Source organism: Salmo trutta, chromosome 30 (assembly GCF_901001165.1).
Source record: "Salmo trutta chromosome 30, fSalTru1.1, whole genome shotgun sequence".
Lineage (NCBI taxonomy): Eukaryota > Metazoa > Chordata > Actinopteri > Salmoniformes > Salmonidae > Salmo > Salmo trutta.
The window spans coordinates 6,785,707-6,812,186 of record NC_042986.1 but is presented as its reverse complement, the minus strand read 5'-3'; the positions used below and the strand labels follow the sequence as shown (position 1 = coordinate 6,812,186).

Here is a 26,480-nt window from a genome sequence, read left to right as displayed (position 1 = left end):
CTTCATTGTTTTAAATTGTACTACAATTGGCACAGTATAAAAAAATTAAATAGGAAATGTTTGCAATTCTGATGGCTTATGCATGGGCAGATTTTTTTTTAAACTATTCACCCTTTCCAGTTTTGGATAGCACCAATGTGTGTTGAATACATGGCAGGGCAACATGTTGTCCCACCCATAGAAATAAAATGAGTAGAATGGGCTTGGAACTTCTCACCGTGGCTCATTCTAGTTCTATGGTCACACCACTGTAAGATGAGATGTTTAAAACATGCAAATGTGTAATTATACAGTAGCAACTTGCAAAAAAATCCAAATACCACAGAATAGTCCAAGTTCAATACATTTATTTATGAACCATTCAATTTCAACTTCACTCAAGAGATGGACTTATAAATTACAATGTTTGTCTGTCATTCAAGTAGTCTAAACTACTTCCAAATCAAACAAGGCTTTAGTTTTGCAACGGAGTTGTGCTGTTAATGTAGGATCGTTGAAAGAAGAGTTCATGAGAAAGAGAACATAAAATCTTGCATGAAAAACCATTAGAATTACATTTAAATCAATAATGTCTCATTTAGATAAAAAAAAGTGGTTGATCAACCTATATAAATTGTAGTACAGTGAATTTGACAAAAAAAAGCCAATCTGGAACTAAAATATTGTTCAATATTTTGATGTTCATTTAATTAAAAAGGGCAATGAAACTTTTTGCACAAGAAAAGACAAACAATGTCACCATTTAAACCATACACACACACACACACACACACACACACGATATGGGAAAGTGCAAATTGTTACCACCTGCCAAACCATAAGATACTTTTTTGAATTTTGCAATTTGTTACTTAGCCTATTTTTATGTCAGTAATGCAGAAATTGGCTGTCAAGTATGAAAGATCAGTCAAGTTTTATCAACATAAAGAATAAGTTCATCATGTCAATGTACACAGTAACACCAGTTATACAGTTTTTGACCTCTAAAATATACACTATGCTATACAGTCAACATCTCAACCTTACCCTCCGCAATCCCTTTTCTATTCATCACAAGCACAGCAATAAAATGAAAGCCTTTGACAAATAAAAACTAAAATGTTAAAAGTTCCACAGGTTTTATAAGGCAAGAATTTGTTCTCATCTTATACCCACTGCAAACTGTTTTGGTAATACACCAAGTCGTTGATTTCTGAAGATGTTACGTTTCATGTTAACACAATAGAAAGGCACAGGGCAGCAGTCTCGTGATAACCCCGATGTAGCCTCGTGAAGTTAGTCAGAGTTGAAGATGCCCTTTGTGGCTCAATGGACAGTACAGAACAAAGAAACAAGCTTAGCAATTGACTAGCCTTTTGGACGCCAGGCTTCGCTTGTTGGACGCCAGGCTTCGCTTGTTGGACGCCAGGCTTCGCTTGTTGAAAGCCCGTGACAGAGGCTAGCAGTCGACTGACTGACTGATACTTATTCAAGCTAAGATATATTGACTCAGTATAGGAGCCTCCGTGATATCAGCCAATAAGATAATCAGTTTATCAGAAGTCAATTGTTCCATATTACCAGTATTGTGTTTGCTTGCTATTTAAATAATGATTATTTACAATTCATTACTGTATGGTGCACTATAGTGAATACAGATGTTTAAAGGTAAATATCTACACCAGTTTACCTTGTCTTGTGGCCGCGCAGACATATAACCGTAAGCCCGGTGAATAGCGTTACAGTTAAACAGGAGTTCCTTTTCTATACACGATCGATGAGATCACTGTCATTCCCGCTCATACATCCAAGGACTTTGAATATTGTCCAGAAATAAACAGCTTGTCCGTTTTGTTGGTTCAGTTTGCTGCTGATATGTTTGTTGCACATCCTTTTTCGTTCCATACCAATTCAAAGTGGGTTTTAAAAGGGATTTCTTCCAGCAAGTCTGAAAGCTCGTAACATAGCAGTGAGCCGTTAAAACAAACCTAGAGATGTGCGGGGACAGAAACGTACGATGACCGATCGATCGCAGCTCTGAAAGTAAGTGCCGCGATAGAGGTGCAGGCATTTGTTTGCCTGAAGTGAGCTGTACTTGCTGGCGGTATTGTATTGTTTGAATAGTTGTTGATCTGAATTGTATCATGAAAAATGGTGGTTAGAGGAAGTCAGTTTCACATCGACTACCCAGGGGACATATATGCACTATATAGGGAATAGGGTGCCATTTGGGACACACACTGAGCCTGGTCTCAGATCTGTTTGCACTGTCTTTCCAACTCCTACGGTCATTGTCACATGAGGAGTTGGCAAGACGGCATAAACAGATCTGAGACCAGGCTAAGAGAGACAGGACAGGTTATGGAAGGACAAGGAAAGGTTAAAGTGCATGGGGGGGGGGGGGGGGGGGAAGCTTCCAGCTCGTCTCATTGGCTCCACGGTCCCATCCTGACAAACATGACGGACTGTGGACCCCTCAGGTGAAAGGAGAGCGCAAGGTACAGGCTGAACTAAAAACAAACCATGGAATGGATTGAGACGATAAACAAATCTCTACAGTTTTTGTCTCCCTCTACAAAACAAGATGCACAAAAATCATTATTTCTGGGGATAAAATCATTGATCGGAGTAGTCGGGAGAGAAGAGGGGAGAGAGAGTGGATGAGGGTATTGGCAAACGTCTCCTTGATAGGTGGACCTAAATGTCAATCAAAGAGAAGTAACCAATCCTATTCCTCCTCTGTCAGAGAGAGGTGAGGAGTGGTTGGATAAGCACCGGTAAGAAGCAGCTCAACCCCATGCAGACGGACATGCTGTAGCTTCACTCCCACCCAAAACCTCAACAAACATAGTAGAGTAGACTCTGGCCAAGAGAGAGAGAGAGAGCACGCACTTAGGCAGAAGACAGTGTAACAGGGTGGCTAAACTAAGTCCAAGCCCATTCACCATCGCCACTCCTGTTCTGCCACGCTGTCCCACTGACAGATGAGTGAATGTGAGAGGTCCGTTCTCAGGAGGAGCAATCCATCCCACACCCCCGCCTCTCTCCTCTCTCTCTGTCCATCAACTCATTCTTAGAGCCTCTACACACCCTCGTCTCCACCCCAGTGGACCCCCATAGCCAGCCTTCACTCTAGTGGACCCCCATAGCCAGCTTTCACTCTAGTGGACCCCCATAGCCAGCCTTCACTCCAGTGGACCCCCATAGCCAGCTTTCACTCCAGTGGACCCCCATAGCCAGCCTTCACTCCAGTGGACCCCCATAGCCAGCCTTCACTCCAGTGGACCCCCATAGTCAGCCTTCACTCCAGTGGACCCCCATAGTCAGCCTTTACTCCAGTGGACCCCCATAGTCAGCCTTCACTCCAGTGGACCCCCATAGTCAGCCTTTACTCCAGTGGACCCCCATAGTCAGCCTTCACCCCAGTGTGTCCGGCCCTCCTGTCTGGCCCTCCTCCTCACATCTCACATGTTATAGGCCACGTAGATGGGGTCCAGCTGGTCGGCCAGGAACGAGTCCCGGAGGTGCATCCTCTGCTTCTCTCCCCGGGAGTTGATGGGGATGACGCCCGGGTCCACGACGACCACCACCCCCACGATCAGGTGGTGCTCCTCCAGAACTACGTTGGTCACCAGAGGCACCAAGTCCAGGGCCTCCTGCTCCGACCCGGCCAGCTCAGCCACTACAACCAGGAGGTTGGTCCATGTGAACACAGCACTGGGAGACAGACAGAGAGACAGACATGCACAAATAGTCAGTCACTATTCAAGTTTAACTTTCAACTGTGGTTCCAATGGCTCAGTGGTTTAGAGCAGCGGTTCTCACACCTTTTGACCCACGACCCGCTGTAGTTCAAAGCTTGCCACACACCCACGCTCAATCGCTGCGGAAATGTAGCCTGTCATTACAGCCATAAATTGCGATGCATTTTCAAAACGCAAGATACAGAAATAAACTGCGTTTTATACCTGCATTTTTAGCTGAAAGTCATTCATGTTAGCAGCCAATATCAACTAGGGATATCATGTCCCTCCTCTGGAGTCCAGAGGAAGCAGAATTATACAGGCTATCTGAACATAGCGGAGGTCGCAGGATCGGATGGAAAGCAGGTTCCGTCTGCACCGTGTGCTATCACTTTGGACGGCCGCCTGCCCGCAGATACTCGTTGACAACTGTGGAGCCCTTTTATTCCTCACAAATGTCTATTTTATTTGTATTTATTACACCTTTATTTAACCAGGTAGACTAGTTGAGAACAAGTTCTCATTTGCAACTGCGACCTGGCCAAGATAAAGCAAAGCAGTTCGACACATACAACAACACAGAGTTACACATGGGATAAACAAGCGTACAGTCAACACAATAGGAGGGGGGGAAAAAAAGTTTCTATACAGTGTGTGCAAATGGCATGAGGAGGTAAGGCAATAAATAGGCCATAGTAGCAAAGTAATTACAATTGAGCAGATTAACACTGGAGTGATAGATGAGCAGATGATGATGAGCAGATGATGGTGTGTAAGTAGTGATACTGGTGTGCAAAAGAGCAGCAAAGTAAATAAAAACAATATGGGGATGAGGTAGGTAGATTGGGTGGGCTATTTAAAGATGGACTATGTACAGCTGCAGCGATCGGTTAGCTGCTCAGATAGCTGATGTTTAAAGTTAGTGAGGGAGATATAAGTCTTCAGCTTCAGCGATTTTTGCAGTTCGTTCCAGTCAACGGCAGCAGAGAACTGGAAGGAAAGGCGGCCAAAGGAGGTGTTGGCTTTGGGATGACCAGTGAGATAGACCTGCTGGAGCGCGTGCTACGAGTGGGTGTTATGGTGACTAGTGAGCTGAGATAAGGCAAAGACTTAAAGATGACCTGGAGCCAGTGGGTCTAAAGGCGGCCAGTTTTATTGCTTCTTTAATCAGAACAACAGTTTTCAGCTATGCTAACAATTGCAAAAAGGGTTTTCCAATGATCAATTAACCTTTTAAAATGATCAACTTGGATTAGCTAACACAACATGCCATTGGAACACAGGAGTGATGGTTGCTGATAATGGGCCTCTGTACGCCTATGTAGATATTCCATTAAAAATCAACCGTTTCCAGCTACAATAGTCATTTACAACATTAACAATGTCTACACTGTTTTTCTGATCAATTTGATGTTATTTTAAATCAACAAAAGTGTTATTTTTTTTCAAACACAAGGACATTTCTAAGTGACCCCAAACTTCTGAACGGTAGTGTATGTATGAAAAATATGTATTCACACTTGCGACCCCCCCAAATCCTCCTTGAGGGGGGTTGAGACGCCCACTTTGAGAACCACTGGCTTAGAGCATGGTATTGTGGGTTTATAGCAAAAATATATGTCACTGTCAAACACAGCTCTGGGAGACAAGAGAGACGGCGACCACAACAGTCACACATCAGGTACAACAGTCAGCTTCAAAACAGTGTGAGTTACAGCTTCGGGATCCTAACTTTCATCTGTGTGCATAATCCAATCGGTGTGACTCGTACTCAGACCAAAGGCAGCCACAAACAGTCACCACAATCACATTCAGCCCATTCATTGAACTGTGTGTGCTATTGGTGCCACCCAGAGACAGCAGCTATACATGTGTCTATATCATAGTGCTGTACGCTGTGCATGTATGTGTGCACCCATCTTACATCTCAGTGATTCTGCGGTGTATATATACACAGTATACACACTCTGTGAAGCATGTAGGTACTGTGTGTGACAACACCCGTCAGCGTGCATTTACCGTGTGTGTCTGAGCAGACAACAGAACGGTGTGTATCGTACCTCTCAGCGATGCTGCGGTGTGCCCGGGACACAGAGGTCTCGATGTCGATGGGGTGGTAGCGAAGCCCCCTGAGCTCCAACGTCTCATCCAACTGGCCCACCACAAACAGGGCGTCATGCCGATCTAAGAAGGGGGGGAAAAAAGATGGTTCTGGTTGGAAAGCGCTATAATCCTTCATAACTGAATGATCGATCAACTGACTAAACACGCCTTGCACGACTAAGCGGAACTTCTCAGATCGGTTTAGTGTAGCAAACCGACGCCCAGGGTGAGAATCGCCACAATCCCAAGAAAGATATCTGACTTGGGAGAGTCCATAACATGCTCAATGCTAGGATGGTTACATTAGAAGAGTCCTTAACCTCCGGTTGACCCCAGTAGCTCGGTCCTCTTGACAAAGCCCAGGTATCCCGTCCTGGCCCACAGGGTATGGGGCTCCCCGAAGCTCAGCCGCGTGTTGAAGTGGTCCGCCTGCAAGCTCTCCTCTCCATAGATGGTGTAGTAGCCACTGGAACTGTGGGGACTCTGAACCCAGATCTAAACAGAGAGAGGGAGAGGGAAATATGCAAAGGAGGTAGAAAAAAGAAAGCAAAGTGAAAGGCAAGGAAATGGGGGATGGGATTTGAACGGATAGTGGATTAATTTAAAAAAGGACAAGAAACTGGGTGGAATCCTCTGTGCAATACTCAATGCAATAACACCATTTTCAGCCATTCTTCAACGCTGCCATGCCTTCAACTCTAGTGTCTGTCTGCCAACTCACCTCTCCAAGATGGGAATCCCCCAGCGGTCCCCTGGTCTCTGGGTTCACGATGATCACCCTCACCCCTGGCAGAATCTGGAGACAAGAGGTTTGGGTTAAGGTTAACAGACAACCCCACAGTTTCATCAATCTCAACAATGTTTTTGAACAAGTCCACTGGTTCTTCAGTACAGTAGCTCGATGACTGAACATGATGACAGGACAGCATGTGTAACCTGACCACTTAGCTACCCTGATCAACAGTGACACAGCCACATACTGTCAGAAACCCCAGGGATACTTACAGTGCCTGACTCCATGAGGGAAAGACTCTGGGGGGCACCTCGCTCCACCAACCTCACCCTGGAAGAGACACGGACAAGACAGACAGGGAATGAGACTAGCAATGTCTCCGACACAAAGTGAAACACAAAACACTAGTAAATTGCATTCTACTATGGTCTCTGGCTCGGCAGTGTAGGGCACATGTTTTTCCTGTCAACGTGACCCGACCAGTTAAAACATCTGAGCTGTAGTAAATGACAGCTATGCCTCGTCTTACCTGTCATGGCGGAGGGACTTCATGTCTACATAGACGGTGGAGGGGTCTGGTCCAGCAGTTCCCTAGCACAGAAACAGAGAGAGCATTTTAAGCTGTATGTTTACCTGAGGTTAACCCCTGTAAATAGACCTAATGACGCAGTAAATTAGTAGGTGTGGGGTTGTATATTTAGTCTAATGAGTGGTTGTGTGAGACAGGGGTGAAGTTCAACGAAAGAGGGAGGGAGGGAGGGAGAGAAAGAGAGAAAATGAAAGAAAGAGAAGGTACATGGAGATAGAGAGCACATGAGAGGGTTAGACATCATACATGGGGAGAGCCAGAGAGCGAGAAAGAGTGTGTGCTGGGGCCCACCTGTAGGCAGATGGCTAGGTTGACCCTGGATCCGAAGGCTGTGCTGACCGCGCGGGGGGAGAGACCCAGGTCTTTAAACAGCTTGGAGAAGGACTGGGTCAGGGTCAGCCGGGGACGCTCCTCTGCTATCACCACACAGCTCCTCACACACGACAGGTTCACACCCCGCGCCTGGAAATATAAACACACACAGGTGACATCGCAATACAGAAATACACACAGGTCGGAAACAGACAAAACACACATTCAGCCACTGATGCCATGCGGTGGTTAAGAAGTATCCTTTCATGACCCAAATTGTAATATTCTGGCTCAGATGGTTTGATTTTTCATATTGTCCATCCCAGCACGGTTTCAGCAACTATGGTGGATTTGCAACCAGGCCATCATCAGTACAGCTCAACTTGGCTCGGCTCAGCTCAGTAGTGTGAAAAGGGTAAGTGTGTGTGTGTCCCTCACCTTGAGTGCGTCAGTCTGCGTTCCCAGGCCCTTGGTGCAGAGCTCCATGACAGAGTAGGAACAGAAGGTGTCTCTGATCTTATACTGGCTCAGGGTGCTCAGCCACAGAGGCAAGGACAGCTCCAACTCCATAGGAGGGATCAGGATGGACTGGTGACCTGAGTAGACACTAGACACACCAACGGTAGAGTATTTAATTAGAATATATACTGAAATTGATCATCTTGCTATTACAATGCCCAACCTTACATACACACAGACACTCACTGGGATGGAAGCAGCCGGTCTTTCAAGTACTTGGATCGTTTGATTGGGCTTGTCTGAAGAGCTGGATGGGCGGGGTTTGCACGATTCCATTGGTTACGTTGAGCCAGCCAGACAAGCTCAATCAAGCACAGATCAAGTATTTTAAAGAAAACCAATACTATTTGAACTATATTTCATTTAAGGACCAAAAAATGGACAGCTGTGCCATAGAGGTTGCAAATAGCTGGGAAGAGATTTCCAATGTACTGATTCCATGGCACAACAACGCCAGATTCAAAACTTGAGAGTTTTCTATTTAAATGATCATACCAAATTCTTGCAACCAATAGAATATATATATGGGGGATACAACCATCCCAGCTCTGCAGATCTTGCTGCGAAGAGACAGAATCATTAGATCACTTGTTTTGGTACTGTCCATATGTAGCTTGTTTTTGGTCGCAGGTTCAGGAACGGCTGAAGAATTACAACACTTACTTGGAGCTAACTATGCAAATAGCACTGCTGGGTGATTTGAAAAGTCATAGTCAATCGATCAATAATATAACAACTCTTAGCAAAATATTTCATGTTTAATTTACAATCTGTAGAAACTATGAGAACAGAAAGGTTCAGAACCTTTGTGAAACATCACAGCACAGTTGAAAAATATATGGCAAATAGAAATAAAAACTGGACGGTGTTCAGAGATAGATGGGAGATGGCACATCAATGCGAGCTGTGGCAAGAAGGTTCGCTGTGTCTGTCAGCGTAGTGTCCAGAGCATGGAGGCGCTACCAGGAGACAGGCCAGTACATCAGGAAACGTGGAGGAGGCCAACAACCCAGCAGCAGGACCGCTACCCCCGCCTTTGTGCAAGGAGGAGCAGGAGGAGCACTGCCAGAGCCCTGCAAAATGACCTCCAGCAGGCCACAAATGTGCATGTGTCTGCTCAAACGGTCAGAAACAGACTCCATGAGGGTGGTATGAGGCCCCGACGTCCACAGGTGGGGGTTGTGCTTACAGCCCAACACCGTGCAAGATGTTTGGCATTTGCCAGAGAACACCAAGATTGGCAAATTCGCCACTGGCGGCCTGTGCTCTTCACAGATGAAAGCAAGTTCACACTGAGCACATGTGACAGACGTGACAGAGTCTGGAGACGCCGTGGAGAACGTTCTGCTGCCTGCAACATCCTCCAGCATGACCGGTTTGGCGGTGGGTCAGTCATGGTGTGGGGTGGCATTTCTTTGGGGGGCCGCACAGCCCTCCATGTGCTCGCCAGAGGTAACCTGACTGCCATTAGATACCGAGATGAGATCCTCAGACCCCTTGTGAGACCATATGCTGGTGCGGTTGGCCCTGGGTTCCTCCTAATGCAAGACAATGCTAGACCTCATGTGGCTGGAGTGTGTCAGCAGTTCCTGCAAGAGGAAGGCATTGATGCTATGGACTGGCCCGCCCGTTCCCCAGACCTGAATCCAATTGAGCACATCTGGGACATCATGTCTCGCTCAATCCACCAACACCACGTTGCACCACAGACTGTCCAGGAGTTGGCGGATGCTTTAGTCCAGGTCTGGGAGGAGATCCCTCAGGAGACCATCCGCCACCTCATCAGGAGCATGCCCAGGCGTTGTAGGGAGGTCATACAGGCACGTGGAGGCCACACACACTACTGAGCCTCATTTTGACTTGTTTTAAGGACATTACATCAAAGTTGGATCAGCCTGTAGTGTGGTTTTCCACTTTAATTTTGAGTGTGACTCCAAATCCAGACCTCCATGGGTTGACAAATTGGATTTCCATTGATTATTTTTGTGTGATTTTGTTGTCAGCACATTCAACTATGTAAAGAAAAAAGTATTTAATAAGATTATTTCATTCATTCAGATCTAGGATGTGTTATTTTAGTGTTCCCTTTATTTTTTTGAGCAGTGTATATCACACACACACACACACACACACACACACACACACACACACACACACACACACACACACAGGTTTGGACATTCCAGGGTGTTTCGTTATTTGTACTATTTTCTACATTGTAGAATGTGAATGTGAAGACATCAAAACAATGAAATAACACATATGGAATCATGTAGTAACCAAAAAAAGTGTTAAACAAATCACAATATATTCTATATCTTCAAATTAGCCACCCTTTGCATTGATGACAGCTTTGCACACTCTTGGCATTCTCTCAACAAGCTTCACCTGGGATGCTTTTCCAACAGTCTTGAAAGAGTTCCCACATATGCTGAGCACTTGTTCGCTGCTTTTCCTTCACTCTGCGGTCCAACCTTCTTGGTCAAATAGCTCTTACACAGCCTGGGGGTGTGTTGGGTCATTGTTGTGTTGAAAAACAAATGATAGTGGGACTAAGCCCAAACCAGATGGGATGGCGTATCGCTGCAGAATGCTGTGGTAGCCATGCTGGTTAAGTGTGCCTTGAATTCTAAATACATCACTGACAGTGTCACCAGTAAAGCACCCCCACACCATCACACCTCCAGCTCCATGCTTCACGGTGGGAAATACACATGCAGAGATCATCCGTTCATCTACTCTTTGTTTCACAAAGACACGGCGGTTGAACCAAAAATCTAAAATGTGGACTCATCAGACCAAAGGACAGATTTCTACCGGTCTAATGTCCATTGCTTATGTTTCTTGGCCCAAGTAAGTCTCTTCTTCTGATTGGTGTCCTTTGGAGTCATTAAAACTCGTTTTTCAACCACTCCACAAATGTATTGTTAACAAACTATAGTTTTGGCAAGTCGGTTAGGACATCTACTTTGTGCATGACAAGTCATTTTTCCAACAACTGTTTACAGACAGATTATTTCACTTATTATTCACTATATCACAATTCCAGTGGGTCAGAAGTTTACATACACTAAGTTGACTGTGCCTTTAAACAACTTGGAAAATTCCAGAAAATTATGTCATGGCTTTAGAAGCTTCTGATAGGCTAATTGACATCATTTGAGTCAATTGGAGGTGTACCTGTGGAGATATTTCAAGGCCTAACTTCAAACTCAGTGCCTCTTTGCTTGACATCATGGGAAAATCAAAAGAAATCAGCCAAGACCTCAGAAAAATAATTGTAGACCGCCACAGGTCTGGTTCATCCTTGGGAGCAATTTCCAAACCCTTGAAGGTACCACGTTCATCTGTACAAACAATAGTACGCAAGTATAAACACCATGGGACCACGCAGCCGTCATACCGCTCAGGAAGGAGACGCGTTCTGTCTCCCAGAGATGAACGTACTTTGGTGCGAAAAGTGCAAATCAATCCCAGAACAACAGCAAATGACCTTGTGAAGATGCTGGAAGAAACAGGTTCAAAAGTATCTATATCCACAGTAAAACGAGTCCTATAATCGACATAACGTGAAAGGCCGCTCAGCAAGGAAGAAGCCACTACTCCAAAACCGCCATAAAAAAGCCAGACTACGGTTTGCAACTGCACATGGTGACAAAGATTGTACTTTTTGGAGAAATGTCCTCTGGTCTGATGAAACAAAAATATAACTGTTTGGCCATAATGACCATCGTTATGTTTGGAGGAAAAAGGGGGAGGCTTGCAAGCCGAAGAATACCATCCCAACCGTGAAGCACGGGGGTGGCAGCCTCATGTTGTGCGGGTGCTTTGCTGCAGGAGGGACTGGTGCACTTCACAAAATAGATGGCATCATGAGAAGGAAAATTATGTGGATAAATTGAAGCAACATCTCAAGACATCAGTCAGGAAGTTAAAGCTTGGTCGTAAATGGGTCTTCCAAATGGACAATGACCCCAAGCATACTTCCAAAGTTGTGGCAAAATGGCTTAAGCACAACAAAGTCAAGGTATTGGAGTGGCCATCACAAAACCTGACCTCAATCCTATAGAAAGTTTCTGGGCAGAACTGAAAAAGTGTGTGCGAGCAAGGAGGCCTACAAACCTGACTCAGTTACACCAGCTCTGTCAGGAGGAATGGGCCAAAATTCACCCAATTTATTGTGGGAAGCTTGTGGAAGGCTACCCGAAACGTTTGACCCAAGTTAAACAATTTAAAGCCAATGCTACCAAATACTAATTGAGTGTATGTAAACTTCTGACCCACTGGGAATGTGATGAAAGAAATAAAAGCTGAAATAAATAATTCTCTCTACTATTATTCTGACATTTCACATTCTTAAAATAAAGTGGTGATCCTAACTGACCTAAGACAGGGAATGTTTACTAAGATTAAATGTCAGGTATTGTGAAACACTGAGTTTAAGTAGTTTGGCTAAGGTGTATGTAAACTTCCCACTTCAACTCTATATATACATGCACACTATTTGAAGCCAGGTCTTACCTGGAGAGGCACCACTGTACAAAGCCCAGGCCGCAGTAGGGGTCCAGACAGATGGCTATTTGGCGTGAGGAGTAGAGCTCACACTGTAGCTTGATGGAGCGACACAGAGTACTGACCGCCGAGTGGGACATCTGACGCATACACACCACAGACGGAGACAAAAAAAGGGAGAGCGAGAGAGAGACAGAAGACAGAGAAAGAAAAGAGAGAGATGCATTTCAATATATAAATGTGCAAACAATTACTGTGGTGTTTTCCGAGTGGATACAGTATTTAAGCGCACATAGACATTGAGCAAATATACTTTTTGTCTATTCATGTTACTGCAGAGCCCTTACCTTGACCCCAGTCAGCATGCCTGTGGTGGACACACTGAAGTCCAGGTAGGCCAGCATCTCTGCTGTGGGGGGCTTGTAGAGCTGGGGGGGCCGCCTCCTGGGGAGGTCGTCTAGAAAGGGAGCGGGAGACTGAACTTAGGAAAAGACATGACCATCTCAAAAGGTACGACTCTCACAATTAAAAGCTGTTGAAATTCATTTCACTTCACTTCTCTCCTTGCGGTGAGCTTTGAATAGGCTACCACCAAATATTTCAGATCAGTACCTGTGTCTATGATAGTGGGCCAGGTCTTGACGTTGACGCTGGCAGCAGCCTCTCTGGACCGGAGGATCCTCATAAGGGGCTGGGTGGTTAGGATACAGGCTGCTTTACTCACCTTTAACACAGACAGAGACAGGGACGTTAAGAGTAGATGGGGGGGTCATTTTTCAAGATCATTTCAGCGCTCACCAAAGTTTTCATAGTACAACTATATGCATGTCTACATTTGATGTTGCTCATTGAGGCCAAGCATCTTTTATAAAGCTATAAGGCTGTAGCTGACTCACGTCGATGATCATGCGGACGGTGGGCAGGGTAGCAGCCAGGTTCTGGGGGTGAGGGGGCCGCACTGTTACAGGGATCACCCCCGCGTACAGACAGCCATAGAACGCAGCTATCAGATCAATGCCTGGGGAGAGAGAGAGAGAGAGATGGGGGTGGGGGCTTTTAACAATAGCATATAACTGACTATTCTGAGGACTAGATTTAATTGAGGTGAGGAAGGGCAGTCGCAGCAGTCAGGTGTGTGTGTGTGTAGCTCCTCACCAGGGGGGTATAGCAACACTACGTTGTCTCCAGTGTTGAGGCCTCCTCTCTCCATCAGGGCTGAGGTTATCTTCTCTGCTCTCTTATGCAGCTGACTGCACGTGGCCGTGCACACCGCTACCCCCTGCAGGATGGAGGTGGGGAAACAGATACCATATGCAACAGAACAGCTGCAGCTCAAATTCACAGGAAAGTCTAGCAATTGTGACTGACCGGGGTTCGAACCCTGATCTCCTGCATTGTACCTGACTGTCAGCCCACTGAGCTGAAGGCACCGCAAATCTTCCAGACGCCGTTACTCATCAAGCGAGCACGGTTCCAAACGACCTCCCTAACACGACCATGTTAATGCTTAGAAGCTCATAAAGAAAACGTGTGAACATGAATGTGTGTGTCGTACCTTAGCGTTGAGCAGCACATAGAGGACGTGGTCAGGGTCGGTCTGGGCTCTCCACTGTAAGGCTTCAGACAGAAACTGGTGCTGAGAGAGAGAGCGAGAGCGCGAGAGAGGAGAAAGAGAGCGAGGGAGAGGAGAGGAGAGATAGAAGAGAGAGAGAGCCGAGAGAGGGGGTGAGCAGTCAGGATCATTCAATACTGATATTACGATTTCAGTTCAGGACTTTTCAGGGGCCGATCACACAACCAAAGACCAGGGTACAAGAACAGGACGCTAAGGGTCACTGTAACTGGGGAGGGAGAACAGTTACAGTAGCAGGCTAGCAGCCACAGTAAAAACACACCGATATAGTGAGTTCTCTGTTGATCCCTGGACGGTACCATGCTGAGCTTGATTCCCTTCTCAACACAAGGGTGTACACACAAATGACTACCAGCGCAAAGCAGCACATCTGACAGAGGCAACATGAGCAGAAGCAACACCCAGCTCAGCTAGCGGTAGACTTACCATCATGGTGGGCCAAGAACAGAGCTACCGGCGCCACCGACAGTAGAGACAGAACACAACACAACCTTAGGACAGGAAACCAGCAATAGTCACCCCTCCCCGACTCCATACCAGACATAAGGATCCTGCGTGGCCAATCTCTCTCGTACAACAATACGGTTTAGTCAATGCTGGTATAATCAGTTGTGATGTGGTTTCTTCCAGGCGTAAGTCTGTTTAGGAGAGAAGACAGACAGTAGGGACAAGCCTCACCAGGTACGTTAAGGTCTTACCTTCCTGACCAGGCCTTCTTCCTCCAGCACTCCCAGCTCTCTGCCTGCAGCCTGGGCCATCCTCTTCCCCGCTACCAGGTTACCAACCATGATAGAGGCCGGGCCCACACCAACTATACAGGATAGGAGGATGGGAGAGTCAGAGATGCACAGAGACTGAGACATTAGGCGAGCCAATCGTTGTCGCCCTGTTCTGTATACAAACAGACAAGAGTTCAAGATGCGAGATTACAATCCCGAATCACGGGAACCGAACTTCCCCCAACATTCAGGACAGCCCATCGTCTTTACCTGGTTGTTTCTGTCGTGGTTTGGGCAGGTTGGTGACACAGGTGTGTGGACAGAGGAGGATGTTACATGGGTGCAGGTTCCCCTCTAGGAAGTTCTGTTTGGTCTCAGAGATGTGGATCCCTCCCAGCGGGGTCTTGGGTAACGTGTTGGCCGGCACCAGGGCCAGACAGTACAAACCCACCTGATGAATACTGTCTATTGCCTACAGAGGAAAACACAGCACAAGTGTTATGTTTAGCTAGGTGTACTAACTATACGTCCATCTAACTGTAACTGAAAGACACATCGACAGATGCTATTCGAGATGAATGCATAGGTGACATGGAGGTGATGTGACAGGATACCTGTAGTACTCTGCTCATCCACTGGAAGCTGTCCTCTTCACTGGCGTCAGGCCTCTGCTCAGCTACAATCACTATCCTCTCATCATAGAACACGGTCACTGAGAACACAGCGATCCTACACAAGGGGAGAGAGAGATTAGAGAGAGGGAGAGAGGGTCAGTCGGCAATAACACACAACCCTGTGAACTACCATCACACACACACACACCAAAAGCAACGTATTCTGACAACACAACACACAGTACATCAGGGAACACCGTTACAGAGAACACAGTGATCCTGCCCCGGTGCCGAGGGGAAGGACAGCGCGACCCCACACAGCACGGCACGCTTTCATACCACGCCCTCACGCCGCCCTCACACGTCACTTAAGGTCAGCACAACACGGAGATTACATTTGAAACGGATCCAAAACGTTTCCTCCGGAGTCGTGCCTACTCAACAGGACCCGGAGGCTTCTGTATATCTCACCTCCCTCCTCAAACCACAATTCTACAAAGGCACACTTGAACACAGGATGTCACACAAGAAACCTGAGTCCCCTGACACCCACCTCCCCCGGTAGACAGTTTTAACAGGCTCCACGGCCAGGGCGGTGGCCACCAGGTCATCAGCATTGTGTCGTCTACCACTGACCGTCAGGAGCCCCTCGTTCTTTCCCACTACAAAGACCAGACTGCCCTGTGGAGAGAGAGGGAGAAGATCTTCACCTACTGCACATCGACAGACTAAAGAAGCCAATTCTAGATAGACAGGTTTTTTCTTCTTCTATTCCTCCAGATCAGTAGAGAGCCTGGTCCCAGATCTGTTTGTGCTCTTGCCAACTCCATCGGTGTCAAGCCAAACTGTCTGGCCTCACTGCAAACTATAAGTGTGAACTTTTTAATCATTCAGCCAGACTGTACGGCAGGACAATTCCATAAGGATTTGGCAAGAGAAAGGACTGGCACCCAGGCTAGCTCAGTATGGCAAGTCCTACAATTTGGAGGCAAGTCCAAGGGGGACTCGATGTGGTCTTACCGGCCCTACGAAGCCCAGCAGGCCAGTCCTAGTGAAGAGGATCTCTCCCAACGGAGCTCCAGCCTGATTGACAGGAATCACCTGAACAGAAGACAGAGGGACACGCGTTCAGTTAGGGGGTTTACGGAAATATATTTCATAATGACCATCATTTCAAAAACATCACATAAACAACACTTTTAACGGTCAACACAACTCCTCAACTCAGTTTAAAGAGTAGAGAGACCATAGGCAACCATGCCCAGTGAAGAATAAAGGTGGGGTAGAGCTTTTAGAAGTGTAACGCTCTGACAGAGGGGTCTGTTTTTTAGGTTGATGTCTACACAACCGTGCCGGTACACCACACTGCGGCCGGAGACGCAGAGGCCTGATGAGAGAGTTCAGTAAACAGTCCTCTCCTGACCTCAAAGGTGTTCTTGGTGACTCCAGGCAGGCCGTAGTACATGGTTCCTCCAGCCCTGGAGTTCAACACTATCTCTCCGATCTCATCTGTCTTACAGAGCTGCGGAGGGCCGTCTGGCTTCACGATACACATCAGAGCTGAAACACAAGAGGACAATGACATCAGGGCTGAAACACAAGAGAACAATGACATCAGGGCTGAAACACAAGAGGACAATGACATCAGAGCTGAAACACAAGAGGACAATGACATCAGGGCTGAAACACAAGAGGACAATGACATCAGGGCTAAAACACAAGAGGACAATGACATCAGAGCTGAAACACAAGAGGACAATGACATCAGGGCTAAAACACAAGAGGACAATGACATCAGGGCTGAAACACAAGAGAACAATGACATCAGGGCTGAAACACAAGAGGACAATGACATCAGAGCTGAAACACAAGAGGACAATGACTTCAGGGCTGAAACACAAGAGGACAATGACATCAGGGCTAAAACACAAGAGGACAATGACATCAGAGCTGAAACACAAGAGGACATTGACATCAGGGCTAAAACACAAGAGGACAATGACATCAGGGCTAAAACACAAGAGGACAATGACATCAGGGCTAAAACACAAGAGGACAATGACATCAGGGCTAAAACACAAGAGGACAATGACATCAGGGCTAAAACACAAGAGGACAATGACATCAGAGCTGAAACACAAGAGGACAATGACAACAGAGCTGAAACACAAGAGGACAATGACATCAGGGCTAAAACACAAGAGGACAATGACATCAGGGCTAAAACACAAGAGGACAATGACATCAGGGCTAAAACACAAGAGGACAATGACATCAGAGCTAAAACACAAGAGGACAATGACATCAGGGCTGAAACACAAGAGGACAATGACATCAGAGCTGAAACACAAGAGGACAATGACATCAGGGCTGAAACACAAGAGGACAATGACATCAGGGCTAAAACACAAGAGGACAATGACATCAGAGCTGAAACACAAGAGGACAATGACATCAGGGCTAAAACACAAGAGGACAATGACATCAGGGCTGAAACACAAGAGAACAATGACATCAGGGCTGAAACACAAGAGGACAATGACATCAGAGCTGAAACACAAGAGGACAATGACATCAGGGCTAAAACACAAGAGGACAATGACATCAGGGCTAAAACACAAGAGGACAATGACATCAGGGCTAAAACACAAGAGGACAATGACATCAGGGCTAAAACACAAGAGGACAATGACATCAGAGCTGAAACACAAGAGGACAATGACAACAGAGCTGAAACACAAGAGGACAATGACATCAGGGCTAAAACACAAGAGGACAATGACATCAGGGCTAAAACACAAGAGGACAATGACATCAGGGCTAAAACACAAGAGGACAATGACATCAGAGCTGAAACACAAGAGGACAATGTCATTAGGGCTAAAACACAAGACGACAATGACATCAGAGCTGAAACACAAGAGGACAATGACATCAGGGCTAAAACACAAGAGGACAATGACATCAGAGCTGAAACACAAGAGGACAATGTCATTAGGGCTAAAACACAAGAGGACAATGACATCAGAGCTGAAACACAAGAAGACAATGTCATTAGGGCTAAAACACAAGAGGACAATGACATCAGAGCTGAAACACAAGAGGACAATGTCATTAGGGCTGAAACACAAGAGGACAATGACATCAGGGCTAAAACACAAAAAGCACACACACATAAGAAACTAACTTCCGAAGCGTCTTTGGGTCCAAGATAAGCGCGATATAAAATCAATGTATTATTGAAGCAATGACTCGAACACTGAGCCAAGTAGACTTAACACCAAGGAAGAGACATTGACATGACAGTAAAAGCCCCACTGTTAAAGTAAGTCAGTGAGGAACAACTGTTAAAGCGATTTGAACCGTAACAGTACACAAAACGCGTGTACTGTAGTGTGGTGCGCGGTGAAGTCAGTTCGCTGACCTCCAGGCATGACATGGCCCACGTCCTGTACAGTGAGGGCAGAGTTTTTATCCTCTGTGTTGACCCTGATGACCCCGTGACTCAGACCGCCCATGGACAGGATGGCTCTGGCTGGGAGGGCTGCACCACGGGCACCAGGCCTGGAAGGGGAGGGAGGGGGAGATGGAGAGCGAGGGAGAGTAAGGGCAAAGAAAATACGGAGTGTGAGAGAGCTATGGAGACATGAGACATGCGTTTCTCAATTGATGTGAAGAAGATTACTTTATTGTTCATATACTACATGAGCACTGGAAATGGGTTGGGTGTACGTTTCCTTAGAGGTTGTGTATATATATATATATATATATATATATATATATATATATATATATATATATATAAATAAAACCCATTTTGTTCACAGCTACTGGTGCACCATATAATTCATATAATTCATATATATATATATATATATATGAATTATATGGTGCACCAGTAGCTGTGAACTGGTGTATAGTGTAGTACCTGCGGATAGCCACAGTGAGGGCTTCAGGAGAGGAGGCACAGGGGCAGATGACCTCCGGCTTTAACCCGTGAGACTGGAACACGTTGAGGAAGGCGTCGCACGACGACACGGACCCTGAAAGACATCACAAATACAGTGAGTGTGTGTCAATATTCACGCACAATGCAAACTTTTCTATACTTCCAATGTACTTTGATAAGGTTAGATACAGTGCAACCTGTAATCCAATTGAGAATCTGTGGTATGACTTAAAGATTGCTGTATACCAGCGGAACCCATCCAACTTGAAGAAGCTGGAACAGTTTTGCCTTGAAGAATGGGCAAAAATCCCAGTGGCTAGATGTGCCAAGCTTATAGAGACATACCCCAAGAGACTTGCCGCTGTAATTGCTGCAAAAGTTGGCTCTACAAAGTATTGACTTTGGAGGGGTGAATAGTTGTGCACGCTCAAGTTCTGTTTTTTGTGTTGTTTGTTTCACAATAAAAAACAAATTGCATCTTCAAAGTGGTAAGCAAGTTGTGTAAATCAAATGATACAATCCCCCCCCCCCAAAAAAAATCCCTTTTAATTTGTGGTTGTAAGGCAACAAAATAGGAAAAATGCCAAGGGGGGTGAAAACTTTCGCAAGCCACTGTATGATTGTTGACCGGCGGATGCACTGTAGCTTACAAATACTAAATCACAGTGTACCTTTGTAAGGACAAATAATAGTCTTACGAATAGATAAATAAAGCAAGCATGCTTCGTGGCTGCCATGTATATGTGACTCACAGGAAAGGTTAAGGAGTGGTCCCTGTGTGTGTGTGTGTGTGTGTGTGTGTGTGTGTGTGTGTGTGTGTGTGTGTCCAAAGCGTCCATGTGTCTGTAGCCCGCGCACGTGTGTGTGACTCACAGGGGTTGGCTCCATCGGCTACTATGAGCATGCGTATGGAAGACAGGTTGGTGTCTCTCTGGTCCCTGTGAGCCATCATAGCCCAGTGGAGGTCACGACACTTCACCAAGGCGACACGTGCTGCAGGGAGGGAGGAACAGTAGGGACAGCTCAGCCTCTCACATATAGCAGTTAATGACACAAGCGCTAATGCCAATTCCACACATTTAGGTTGCGTTCATTAAGGCACAAAATGGAAGAAACGTTCCAAAACAGACTGAAACAGAGGTAATATCTGAATTTGCTCAATAAGAAACGCTTGTTTTCATTTTCCAGCAGACCACATCTTAAAACATTTTGCTACAATGTCTCCTAATGAACCTGACCCGATTTACCTAATCCATAGCGTGCAGTTTAGGATGCTAGTCTCTATGCAGTTTACAATACAAATGCTAACTGTAGCCTTACCTTTGTGTATGTGGACCCTCTGCACCCAGGACATGGGACAGGCCTTCATGACAGCGTAGGGTACAGTGATGGTGTGGATCCTGTTCATCACACTGGTTAACACCCCATGCCACAAACCCATGTCCTTCTTACAATCTAGCACGTTGACCAGCGTTTCTCCTGAAAAGAGAGGACACACACTCGATTTCAATCCACAAATCACATTACAGTCACGAACGATTCCAACAGTTACACGGACACTTAAGGATACCGAAAGCAGCTTCTCCATATAGCTAGGCTGCCACAGGGCATTTGATAATAGCTTTATACCACACGATAAGTCTGTAGGCTACAATTAAACGAAACTAATTATGGACAGGGAGACACCGTGTTCCAGGAACAGTCTTGCTGCCTGCCTGCCTCTGTGGATTCCCCTCACAGGATCTAATGTTCTCTGAGACACAGAGGGTCAAGTTCCCTTTGTCCAACAGACGATCTGAGTAGAGAGAGGAGAGAAGAGAGAGACAGAACGAGACAGAGAGCGTACAGGAGAAGAGACCTCAGGCCTGATCAATTATTTAACCTGAGCGTGAGTATTCGTGGTGAAGACAAGAGTAACAACATCACCCTAACCTCCTCCAAAGGTTCCAGTTCCTTTAGCTTCTTCATGTTCCTCCTTGCATAATTAACAAACTCGTTTTGGGTCATCTCTGTGTATCTAGGCTACCAAGAGTGCTTGAGTAGATAAATTGTCACTAAAACATTTTTACATTTTAGTCATTTTTAGCAGACGCTCTTATCCAGAGCGACTTACAGTAGTGAATGCATACATTTCATACATTTTTTCTCTCCGTACCAGTCCCCCGTGGGAATCGAACCCACAACCCTGGCGTTGCAAACACCATGCTCTACCAACTGAGCCACACGGGAACAATATGTGTCAGTGTGTGTTTTTCATGTACTGACCTTCACAGTAGTTGCAGGCCTGTGTCAGGGCCTGGCAGTGTGTCAACAAGGCTATCTTAGACACGGCTACTCCCATCACTGTCCCCTCTTTACTAGCCTTGTACTGGAAGAGCAGAACACACATAGTCAGTCATAGAGTTAAATGAATTCTCAAAAGAAATCTGCGATACACAACATAAACAGAAAGACAAACGAGCATAATTATTATTATTTTTGTATTTATTTAAAAAAATCTGTCAAATACACACATAAATGGTCTGTATACTTCCCATAAGGCCGCTGGTCTCACCTCGATGTAAGCTGTGTCTGTGTTGGCGGTGGGGATGTGGGGCTGCCAGTCTTTAGAGGGCTTGGTCAGGTACTTGGTGTCTGTCACAACCCACTTCATACGGGGCCAACCTGGGAGGCAGAACAACAACATCATCAGCAGACACAGGACAATACCAGAAGTCCGTTTGACGACTGGACAAAGATCCAGTGTGGATCAAAACCTTGTAGCTTTGAAAAAGGTGGTGTTAGGACCATTTGTGTAGGCCTCGTTTCGTTCACCCACAGATAAACAGTATAATGAGCAACGGGCTCCTCCTAATATGCCTAGCTAATGAGTCCCAGAGAGAGAGAGAGAGTGAGTGGGGTGACAACTGCAGTGGAGCATTTTGTGGTGTGTGCTGACCTTTGAACTGCATGATCTCTCCCTGGGGTGTCTTGGGCAGTCCTTTGAGACAGATCTCGCTAGTCAGGGCCAGGCCTACCCCACAGCTGCCCAATAGAAAGCCAATCTGAAGACTGCCTGCGTCCTGGGATGTGAAACACAAAAGGTAACCATTACAAATTGACAGGAAATCTATACTGCCACTATTGGTCTGTAATGAGACAGGTGCCCACTTGGATCTAGCTATGTTGTTTGTGTTGCTATAGCTGGTAAGAACTGGCCCATGTCTACTGCATAGTGACTGAAAGCTGGATTTATGCTACTCTGATTTGGTTATTTGTCAGGAACCAAATATTCCATGAGATTGAGCTACATAGCTAATGATGTCACTATAAAACACTCAACATCCTTGTCCCTTACCTGTCTAGACAGTGGCACCTCTATGGGTACAGGGATGACCTCTGCTAGGAGACAGCCATAGAAGGCCACCCAGAACATAGCAGGGTCACTGTTGGGGTACACCAGCGCCACCTAGGGGACATAGACATGCAGTACAGTTTCAGAAAGAGCACCACACGTCACAACGGGAACATCTTACATAGTGTGTTGTGTCGTCTGTGCATGTGCTATGTATCTAGAAGACACGTTTCACGTTTTTGAATAAAGATCAATCAGTTTTGACCACGTACCCTATCTCCAGGTCTCAGGACAGGCTCGTTCTTGGTGCCCAGTTTGTTCAACAGCGTGTAGGCCAGTTTCAGACTGCGGCTCCACAGTTTACCTGAAGGAGAGAGAGAGAGATACATACACCGTGGTCACAACAGCAATTTCTAAGAGGAGACTAAAATGACTTGAGCTCTCCATAGACTGACTGAGAGGAGTGTGATCTTTTGTGTCGATGAACTACGTAGCACAAGTCATAAACTAAAGAGGTCAGATCTGAGACACCCGCAATCCTCCTCCCACCTCGGCAGCAGCGTCCTCCAGGTCTGTGGGTTTCGTGTTGCACTTGTAATGACTGGGAAGGACCCTACCATGTTGCGTGTAGAACACCCACGTTTCAGGAAATCGTTCGCGAGCTATTGATTGTTTGAAGGCCCGAATGTCTGGCGAATATCGAAACTCAAGCCAACTTGACCACGTTTTTTTTCACCAAGCGTTTCGCTTTGGATGTTTCTATCTGCTCTAACGCGCACCTGTCTGGTAAGGTTGAACGCCTCCTCTCCTACTCAGCCTCCCGAAAAAAGCTTCTCCCAAGCAGGTATGACACCTACTCCCGTTGCCTGCTGCACTGCTGTTTGGATCCCACCCATCGATCTGTTCCCCGTCTGCCTCCCCGTCTGGTACAGGTACCCCTGGCACCCCCCCCCCCCCTAAATGGGACTCCTTAAATCTCTCTCAGATTATTACCAATCCCACAATGTATGACTCCAAACACCCAGAAAAGGCTACTCTCCTTGATGTTATCCTCACAAATAATCCTGATAGGTATCAGTCTGGTGTTTTCAGTAATGACCTTCGTGATTACTGTTTTACAGCCTGTGTTAGTAATGGCTGCTCAGTGAAACAACCCGTCCTGATTTGTCATAGGCGCTTGCTGAACAACTTTAATGAGCAAGCCTTCCTTCATGACCTGGTCTCTGTAAATTGGTATAGAATAAGCTTGATCCCCTCTGTCGAAGACGCTTGGACCTTCTATTTTTATATTTTCAGTGGTATTGTTAACAAACACGCCCCTATAAAGAGAAATTAGAATTAAAAAAAGGTTCAGCCCCTGGTTTGACCGTGATCTGGCAGAGTTACTCCATCTCAAGAACACCATCCGGCGAAAGGCTCGGCACACAAATACTCAGGCTGACTGGCTGTGGTTCAGGCAAATGAGAAATAAGTGCACTCTGGCTATACAGAAGGCCAAATTTAGTTACTTTAAGGAGCAGTTTTCCCTCTGTGGGTCTAACCCCAAGAAGTTCTGGAAAACAGTGAAAGACCTGGAGAATAAACCCTCCTCCTTACAGCTGCCCATGGCCCTTAACGTTTTTATTTTAAAAAGTCATTATTATTTAACCTTCATTTAACTAGGCAAGTCAGTTAAGAACACATTGTTATTTACAATGACAGCCTAGGAACAGTGGGTTAACTGCCTTGTTCAGGAGCAGAACAACATATTTTTACCTTGTCAGCACGGGGATTCAATCTAGCAACCTTTCGGTTACTGGCCCAACGCTCTAACCACTAGGCAACCTGCCACCCCAAATGTTGATGATGTGGTTGTTACTGACAAGGAGCAAATGGCTGAGCTCTTTAATCACCACTTCATTAAGTCAGGATTCCTATTTGCCTCCTTGCCCGTCCAACATTTCCTCATCTTCCAGCCCTTCTAATGCGACTAGCCCCAATGCTCATCCCTCTTTTCTACCTGCTCCGCTACACCACTTCTCCCTGAGGTGTAAAGTAGCTCCTCAAACTTGACCCCAAAAAACATCTGGGTCAGATAGTTTAGATCCTTTCTTCTTTAAGGTTGCAGCCCCTATCATCGCCAAGCCTATCTCTGAACTTTTTAACCTGTCTCTCCCCTCTGGGGAGGTTCCCATTGCTTGGAAGGCAAATCAAGCTGATCCTAACTGTTATAGGCCAATTTTTATCTTGCCCTGTTTATCAAAAGTGTTGGGAAAAAGTTGTCAATAATCAACTGACTGGCTTTCTTGAGGTCTATAGTATTCTCTCAGGTATGCAATCTGGTTTCCGCTCAGGTTATGGATGTATCACTGCAACCTTAAAGGTCCTAAATGATGTCAACATTGCGCTTGATTCTAAGCAATGTTTATATTTTTATTGACTTGGTCAAAGCTTTTAATACGGTAGACCATTCAATTCTTGTGGATCGGAAAAGGAGTATTGGTGTCTCTGAGGGGTCTTTGGCCTGGTTTGCTAACTACCCCTCTCAAAGAGTGCAGTGCCTGTCTGTCACCAAGGGAGTACCCCAAGGCTCAATCCTAGGCCCCACGCTCTTCTCAATTTACATCAACAACATAGCTCAGGCAGTAAGTAGCAAGCTCTCTCATCCATTTATATGCAGATGATACAGTCTAATACTCAGCTGGTCCCTCCCCAGATGTTGTGTTTAACACTCTACAACAATGCTTTCTTAGTGTCTAACAAGCTTTCTGGACCGTTTTATCTCCATCTCTAGATTCAAAGACTCAATCATGGACACTCTTACTGACACTTGTGTCTGCTTCGCGTGATGTAATGTTATCTCTACCTTTTTGTCCTTTGCGCTGTTGTCTGTGCCCAACAATGTTTGTGCTGCTGCCATGTTGTGCTGCTGCCATGTTGTGTTGCTACCATATTGTGTTGCTACCATATTGTGTTGCTGTTGTGTTGTGTTGCTGTCATGTTGCTGCCAGGCTGTGTCGTCATCTTAGGTCTTTCTTTTTGTAGTGTGGTGGTGACTCTCTCATTGTGATGTGCTATATCTACATGTTTAATTTTAATCCACGCAGCAGGCCTTTTTACTATTGGTAGGCCGTCACTGTAAATACAAATGTTTTCTTAACTGCCTTGCCTAGTTAAATAAAAGGCAAAATAAAAAATAAAGTGGGTTAGCTGGAAATTACTCCCTATATAGCAGGGAATAGCGAGCCGAGTACCATTTAAGACGGTGAGACCAACCGTATGTCAGCGTGTAGAGGGGTTTCCCGGTAACGTCCAGGGCGGTGAGAGCGGGGCTCTTGGCCTGTGTGGCTCCCCAGCGTGCCAGGGCTGCCTGAAGGGCCGGGGGCCAGTTACTGACCACCCCCAGGGGCTCCCCCTTCACTGGGATGATCTGACGGCCCTCTGGCCTGGGGGTGTTGGGGTCCGGCTGGGGCACTACGGAGAGGGGAGGAGACAGGGATGAGGGTGAAGAGGAAGAGAATAATAAAGTGGGGTATAGTGAGTTAAATGTCTACTGTCTATATATTTCTTTCAAGGAAGGGAGGAAGGAAGAATGCATTGTATTCAATGGAATGTAAGTATTGGAATGTACAGTGCCTTCAGAAAGTATTCATACCCCTTGACTTTTTGTTGTTGTTGTGTTACAGCCTGAATTCAAAATGGATTACATTTATTTTTTTCCTCACCCATTTACACACAATAACACATAATGACAGTGAAAAC

The 26,480-nt window shown here is 45.9% G+C and overlaps 1 protein-coding gene across 3 annotated transcripts in view; it reads right to left on the bottom strand.

Annotated features, from left to right (window-relative positions):
* Positions 1 to 330: 330 nt before the first annotated feature.
* The window catches only part of LOC115167795 (disco-interacting protein 2 homolog B-A), an 83,658-nt gene continuing 57,508 nt past the window's right edge, over positions 331 to 26,480 (bottom strand). For 2 of the 3 annotated variants that reach the window (XM_029722405.1, XM_029722407.1), the window contains 30 exons: positions 25,995 to 26,192; positions 23,012 to 23,103; positions 22,743 to 22,853; positions 22,344 to 22,467; positions 21,960 to 22,069; positions 21,671 to 21,773; positions 20,726 to 20,884; positions 20,279 to 20,398; positions 19,385 to 19,499; positions 18,881 to 19,020; positions 16,880 to 17,016; positions 16,477 to 16,557; positions 16,010 to 16,137; positions 15,457 to 15,571; positions 15,113 to 15,314; positions 14,822 to 14,934; positions 14,046 to 14,126; positions 13,646 to 13,769; positions 13,387 to 13,508; positions 13,103 to 13,214; positions 12,838 to 12,947; positions 12,500 to 12,630; positions 7,898 to 8,066; positions 7,439 to 7,609; positions 7,088 to 7,149; positions 6,831 to 6,888; positions 6,547 to 6,621; positions 6,146 to 6,320; positions 5,783 to 5,906; positions 331 to 3,696 (listed from right to left, as the gene is read on the bottom strand). In XM_029722405.1, coding sequence (XP_029578265.1) covers positions 3,444 to 3,696; positions 5,783 to 5,906; positions 6,146 to 6,320; positions 6,547 to 6,621; positions 6,831 to 6,888; positions 7,088 to 7,149; positions 7,439 to 7,609; positions 7,898 to 8,066; positions 12,500 to 12,630; positions 12,838 to 12,947; positions 13,103 to 13,214; positions 13,387 to 13,508; positions 13,646 to 13,769; positions 14,046 to 14,126; positions 14,822 to 14,934; positions 15,113 to 15,314; positions 15,457 to 15,571; positions 16,010 to 16,137; positions 16,477 to 16,557; positions 16,880 to 17,016; positions 18,881 to 19,020; positions 19,385 to 19,499; positions 20,279 to 20,398; positions 20,726 to 20,884; positions 21,671 to 21,773; positions 21,960 to 22,069; positions 22,344 to 22,467; positions 22,743 to 22,853; positions 23,012 to 23,103; positions 25,995 to 26,192 — 3,815 coding nt within the window. In that variant the 3' untranslated portion in view covers positions 331 to 3,443. The remainder of the gene's footprint in view (positions 3,697 to 5,782; positions 5,907 to 6,145; positions 6,321 to 6,546; positions 6,622 to 6,830; positions 6,889 to 7,087; positions 7,150 to 7,438; positions 7,610 to 7,897; positions 8,067 to 12,499; positions 12,631 to 12,837; positions 12,948 to 13,102; positions 13,215 to 13,386; positions 13,509 to 13,645; positions 13,770 to 14,045; positions 14,127 to 14,821; positions 14,935 to 15,112; positions 15,315 to 15,456; positions 15,572 to 16,009; positions 16,138 to 16,476; positions 16,558 to 16,879; positions 17,017 to 18,880; positions 19,021 to 19,384; positions 19,500 to 20,278; positions 20,399 to 20,725; positions 20,885 to 21,670; positions 21,774 to 21,959; positions 22,070 to 22,343; positions 22,468 to 22,742; positions 22,854 to 23,011; positions 23,104 to 25,994; positions 26,193 to 26,480) is intronic. The other variant, XM_029722406.1, reaches the window with a different exon arrangement.